General features: G+C 37.9%; 1 protein-coding gene across 1 annotated transcript; it reads right to left on the bottom strand.

Moving 5' to 3' along the window:
* Positions 1 to 966: 966 nt before the first annotated feature.
* LOC119868328 (ragulator complex protein LAMTOR5-like) lies at positions 967 to 1,326 on the bottom strand. The gene has a single exon (XM_038588827.1). It carries the CDS (start codon positions 1,324 to 1,326, stop codon positions 967 to 969), a length of 360 nt encoding a protein of 119 aa, XP_038444755.1.
* Between the last annotated feature and the right edge of the window lie 5,645 nt (positions 1,327 to 6,971).

Below are 6,971 nucleotides of genomic sequence, written 5' to 3'. Positions count from 1 at the left end.
CAAATCACTTTGAGGATTCAGAGGTTGGTCTGGTAGCCTGGCTGAAGATGCAGGGAGACTTCTGAACATTTGTCTTATTACTGCACCTCCCTGGCCAATCTCTTGCCCTATCCAGCCAAGAGGACTGCAGTGACAAAAACCCTGATATTCATTTTGAAATGTTATGTTCTCAGAGTTCAAACTGGGTCCAGACTATAGATTAAACTGTGATTCAAAGTGCTGACGTTAAAGGTTTGGTATTTGCATGAATGTGTCTGCAATAAGGAAAGCAGAAAAGCCAACTGATGAGTGGATAGATGACTCCTCCCTTGAGTGTCCCACTAGACTAGAATAAGAGCCAGATCAGCATAGTGCTCCTCCCGACATCTGTGTGTTGGAAATATGTGGCTATTCAACTAACTTCACCTCTGGGATTGAGGCTAGACATCAATTGATTGTGAAGCTGGCTGATAAGATAGGGAAAGTTATGCTTTGTACATTTCTTAAAAATTCTTTTCCATGGGGAAAGAACAGATGTCGAGGAATAGGTAATAGACACAGACATAGATTTTAGTGGTGACTGGCTCATGTTTGAAGGGTGCATCTTAAGGTGGATTTGCTGTGCTTGCCATACAAACACTCCACTGGATGGAGCACAAGATAGTTCTTTGTTAAGTATAATACTAGTTCATAGCAGATTATGTCTTGAGAGAACTTTTTTTCCTCTGATCAGATTTATTGAACATAAGAAAATTCTATGTACAAAGTGATCTGGACGTGCTGCTTCAAAACATGATCCTTTCTTACTAATATTCTGATAAGTCAGTCCATTGAGTGTGAAAAAGCAGCTTACTCTAAAATTAATAGAAAAGTGCCCAATGCACACTAAATAAATGGCCTAACTACTGGAACTTAAGTCGTTCTACAAGATAATTAACATAGGTAGGATGGAGCCCCTATGGCAGGCTGCTGGAGACTGATGAGACGTTAAGAGGCCATTTTGTGCATGGCCACTGTGATGCTGTCATGTTTCTGGATCATAATATTCCCATTATCTGATTCTAGACATACCACTGGAATATCAGTGGGGTCTGGGGTCAGCTTAGCTGCTTGCTGGGCTAGAACAGATATCACCCCAGCATGCTCATCAGACAGGATCCCATAACAGCCCAGATTAAGTCCTTGTGAATCTGTGCACAGGACTCTAGCAATGGGTGGATTCTTCATTGTATCCTTCAAGTGCTGCTGCAAGGTGGCCTCTATCCCACCGCTATCTGCCCAGCCCGGGATCCTGCAGAGTGTCGCCTTCTCTGCTTGAGAGAACTTAGTGGCTCTGGTCCAATGCATGCTTCATCAATGGGGAATAAAAAAAAGAATGACTGTTTATCTTTTCCCCAAGTAATACGATGGGATGACAACCGCTTTGAAAATGAAGAGTTGAAGAGCCACGGGGACCAGGAAATTTCATATCATGAGCAAAGATGAGCTCACATCAGCTCCCAAACCATAAGTTGCTCACAGTCTTGTGACAGAGACAAACAGGTCAATATGCTTTGCTTAATACGAGGCAGAATGAACTGCGTGCTAGGCAGAATTACCAATACTAACTAAAGAGTCTTGAAAGTATGGAGGAGGGTTAAATTAGTTTTGCCTAAGGAGATTAGGGATAGCTTCACAGAAGAGTTAGCCCTTGACCTGGGCCTTGAAAAATAAATTAAGATTTGATAAAGAAGGTGCAGGAAACAATATATCAGGCTAAGGAAATCCTATGATCAAAGGCACAAACCCATGAAAGCAAACAACATGTTTTCTTTCTTTCCTCTTGACAATAGTGAGTTGTATCACTGTGTAGTGCAAGCACATAGTGTGTACAGCCATCTATGGAAGCTGGTAATTCTGAGTCTGGAAGTGGGAGCCAAGTGATGAACTGCAGTGACATTCATCACTCTAATTCCTGGACCTGGCTTTGGAGGCTAGTGGGGGAAAATGTGATGGAAGAGTTGGAAGCCCTTCTATTATGGACTGAATGCTTCTTCCCCATCCTACCCCCAATTCATAGATTGAAATCCTCACCTCCGTAATGTGATGATATTAAGAGGTGGGGCCTTTGGGAGCTAATGAGGTCATGGGGGTAGAGCCCTCATGAATGTACCGACTCCCCTTATAAGAACATGAGAAAAGCTTCCTTCCTGTCTTTACTCTCCATCATGTGAAGGTACAATGAAATGTTGTATTCTGTTATAGCAGCTCGAACTGACTAAGACACTTTCTGTTCCTAGAACTGGCTCTCACACTTGGAAAAGCTGAGGATTAGGGAGCCAGCAGGCCTTCTATAGAGCACAGTGGAGTTTTGCCATAAATAAACTCTTGATCATAAAGCAAATCATTAGTAAATAGCATATATATATAGCTCTATAATTACATTTTATCTCCTTATTTCATACTCTTTCCTTACCTGATCTTTTCTGTAGCTTCTTTTTTTTTAAAAGATTTATTTATTTATTTATTAATGAGAGACACAGAGAGAAGGCAGAGACATAGGCAGAGGGAGAAGCAGACTCCCCCGGGGGAGCCCACTGTGGGACTTGATCTCAGAACCCCAGGGGCATGCCCTGAGCCTAAGGCAGACGCTCAACCACCGAGCCACCCAGGTGTCCCCACTTTTCTGTAACTTCTCAAAAAAAATGCATTTGTTTCCCTTTTTTTTACACTACACCCTCCTATGCCTTTCAAATGGTGGTCCAGAAGGGAAACAAGGACTCTGAAAACCCACAAACTGGATATGATTGTTTGCTGATACATTAAAGGGGAGAGGTGTAGCATCCAATACATACTTGTGCCAGACCAGAGCCACACACAGTAGTGTGTCTTTGATCACCCTCCAGAGTGTTTAGGAAACGTGATGATTCTCATTGTACATGACTTATTTGCAAGATCTTTTAAATGTGGATTAATGGTATAAAAATTGATGTTAGATTTGTTAATAAAGCTGGTGTTCCTTTAGAAGGATAGACTGTTTTCATTAGCACCAACTATTAATACTTAAGTGTTACAAAGTATATTGTTTATGAAGAATTTAAGTGAAGGGGCTTATTTATTTATAGCAGTGTAGTAGTAGTTTAGATGAAAGTTTATGGCAAATTTGTAGACAGATTTATACACTGTTTTTCTTTTTTTAAGATTTTATTTTTAATATCTACACCTAATGTGGAGCTCAAACTAAATAACCTTGATATCAGGAGCCTCAGGCTAGGGGCACCTGGGTGGCCCAGTTGGTTAAGCATCTGCCTTCCACTCAGGTCATGCTCTCAGGGTCCTGGGATCAAGCCCCACATCAGGCTCTTTGCTCAGCACTGAGTCTGCTTCTCCCTCTGCCTCTCACTCTGTGATCTCTCTGGCTCTCACTCTCTCTCAAATAAATAAAATCATTTAAAAAAAGAGTCTCAGGCTGTATGGATTGAGCTAGCCAGGCACCACTATACATTGTTTTTCTTTTTTTTTTTTATACATTGTTTTTCAAACATGCTAATATAATTGGAATGAATATGACCAAAATAGCAATGAATAAGAATTTAGACCATTTCCTCTGAAAATAGTCACAATGGAATCCTATCTTATTCAGGGATAGATTCTTAATTCAGTATACAGGAAAAAATCAGTGACAAAGACTACTAATTGTCTACCCGATATCCACTTTCCCATTCCTCCTTAGTTATAGAGATTTTTCCTGGATGGTCATATGCTTCTCAAAAACTTGATTTCTTAGCTTCCAGTTTAGCTAGGGGTCGTTAATGAGATCAATGTGGAACTTATTAGGAGGAACTTCCAGGAAAGCTATTTAAGATTGGACAGACTGGGGATGCCTGGGTGGCTCAGCTGTTGAGTGTCTGCCTTTGGCTCAGGGAGTGATCCCAGGCCAGGGATCAAGTCCCACATCGGACTTCCTATGAGGAGCCTGCTTCTCCCTCTGTCCATGTCTCTGCATCTATGTTTATGAGAGATATTGGCCAGTAGTTCTCTTTTTCTGTAGTGTCTTTGTCTGGTTTTGGTATCAGGTGATGGTGGCCTCAGAATGATATAGAAGCTTTCTTTCCTCTTCTATTTTTTGAAATATTTTGAGAACAGATACTCATTCTTCTTTAAATGTGTGGTGGAATTCACATATGAAGCCATCTGTTCCTGCACTTCCATTTATTGGGAGTTTATTTTTTTATTACTGATTTCATTTCATTGATAGTAAATGGGCTGTTCAAAGTTTTGTCTTTAAGTTTTGGAAGGAAAAGTTTCTAGGAATTTATCCATTTCTTTTAGGTCGTCCAATTTTTTGACATATAATTTTTTATAATATCTCATAATCCTTTGTATTTCAGTGGTGTCAGTGGTTATTTCTCCTCCTTCATGTCTGATTTTATTTGAATTATCTCTATTTTTTTCTTTGATGAGTCTGGCTAAAAGTTTATTATTTTTATTTAGCTTTTTCAAGAATCAGCACCTGGTTTCATTGATCTGTTCTATTGGGTTTTTTAAATTTCTGTTTCATTTATTTCTGCTGTAATCTTCATTATTTCCTTCCTTCCACTGGCTTTGGGCTTTGTTTGTTCGTTTTCTAGCTCCGTTATGTGTAACGTTAAGTTGTTTATTTGAAAATTTTCTTGTTTCTTGAGGTAGGCCTTATTGCTATAATCTCTTAGAACAGCTTTTGCTGCATCCCAAAGATTTTCGACCAGTGTATTTTCATTTTTCTCTATATTCTTAAAATGTTCTCTTTAATTTTGTGGTTGACCCATTCATTAGTTATTTTATTTTTTATTATTAATCTTTAAACAGTAGATGTGTCTAATCTATTTTGTGTGAATAACATATTTCACAATAAAAATGAAAAATAATGCTTTTATAACCCCACTTTAACTATGATAATAGTTTTTCCCTGTTTATAGACTATCTGCCCAAGTGCAGTCTTTGGCTAAGACACACTTTTTTCTAACTTAATGAAAATGATAGTTTTTAATTATTTTTATTGCCATTTAATGTTTAAATCACACTTTTCTTGTTTAGGTGTTTCTGCCAATTTGCCAATGGGCCAGTTTCTATAAATAAATGTTCTTGTTTTATATAAAGCAACAATATAAATCACCTAACTGTGCCTTTTATTTTAACACATAGTAGTGGCATGACTGACACCAACTGGATAGATGCCATTCTTTAAGTGGTTGTGATGTGTATCAGTCTCTGCTGCTAAATCACAGGTGGCCTATGAAAAATTGCATTTGTGCCATTCAACCTTGAAATTGGCCATAAGGCACAGACTCCTACGGAAGTAATATGTCAAACTTCAGAAATTACATGACATTTTGGGAAAAATATGAACAATGTCCAATAGACAGTCCTAGCAGATTAGGTCCTTGACTTGATTTTTTGGAGGATCAAGTACAATGCCCTTTGCTTTATGCTGAAACCTTAGGAAGTGTACTCTAGGAGCATTATAAAGATACCTTCTATGTGGGCAGATGGCTTGTCTGCCCTAAATCCCACTTTCCTCCTCTCTAAATATAAAGGGTTTAACTAAATGATAACTAAAGTCACTTTGATGCCAGCAAGTTTTTATTCCATAATTTGAATGACACTATTTGTCAAAGTGTCTTTGTATTATTCCATTTGATTTCCCAACAACTTTCTGAGGTAGTTAAGGTAAAATACTGTTATTCCCTGTTTAACGATGAGGAAGCCAATGCCCAGAGAGCCTGGTGACTCCAAGGCATGCAATTCAATTCAGACAAATTGACTAATGGGACAGAATAGAGATCCCAGACACAGACCAACACTTATCCTGAAAGTGTCACATAACCCTTGATATATAACAGAAATAGCATTACAAAATAGTGAGGCAAACTTGGACTATTTAATAAATGGTGCTGAAACAAATGATTATCCATATGGAAAAAAATGAAATTGGATCTCGACTTCACACTGTATACAACAATCAATTCCAGATGGTTTAGGGAATTAAGTGTAAAAGACAAAACTTCAGAATAAAATATAGGAGAATATTTTTGTGACTTTGTAGCAGGGAAGGATTTTTTTCAACAAGACAAATGATGTAAACCCTCAAAAGGAAAATATTAAATATGACTGCATTAAAATATAATAAAATAAAACCCAAGTGAATGGATTAAGAAATTAAGGCTTTCAAGTATTATTTAAACTTTAAAATTCACTTATATAAAAGCTACAACTAAAGACTGTAACAGAAAGTTCAAGGGAGGGAAAAGGAGAGGTAGGATTAATGAGTTAGGCTCTTGGCTGCATCAAGAGAGAAGATGAGGGAGCCAAACGCATCATGTTTCTTAGTGGGTAGCCTCAATAGATACAGATTAAAGTTGGTAAATCAAGAACTAGAGTCATGGAATTAACATCAAAAGTACCAAATGCAGAAAAGGTCTGAAGGGATTTGCCTGGGAGCAAGGGACAGAGAGGGAACATTTTATTTTTCATTCATACTATTCAATGCTGCTTGAGTTTTTTGTTTGTTTGTTTTTTGCTGCTTGAGTTTTTAATTCACGTTCATGTATTTTCCTATATAATAAAAAACCCTTAATTAAATGAACAGGGCAAAGAAATATGACTAGGTTGGAGGCTTTGACCTCATTTTCTAACCAGAACTTTCTATGTTACACAAGAGGATCAAATTGGCAGGTCAAATCTTAAGCATTGCATCTGTTAAGTCTCTGGACAGTTGATTGCATTTTTGAAATAAGGCAGAACCAGGTTGGAAAGTGTTTAAATCCTTCTCTCAAGTCTTCTCTGTTTACATGATTCATAGCGAACAGATGGTCCAGCTGTCTGTACTTAGGAAAAGTGGGTGGTTCCCAGTTTGCAATCAATGAAGCAATAATTACAACAATTTTGAGTAAACTGGACCCCATAAAATGTTGTTTTAATTTGTGAATGAGATGGAGGCACAAAGAGAAGTTAGGTTGATTGGACTCTAATCT

This window comes from Canis lupus, chromosome X, assembly GCF_011100685.1.
Source record: "Canis lupus familiaris isolate Mischka breed German Shepherd chromosome X, alternate assembly UU_Cfam_GSD_1.0, whole genome shotgun sequence".
Taxonomy (NCBI): Eukaryota; Metazoa; Chordata; class Mammalia; order Carnivora; family Canidae; genus Canis; species Canis lupus.
Note: the sequence above shows the minus strand (reverse complement) of the source record. Positions and strands in the feature narration are given on the sequence as shown.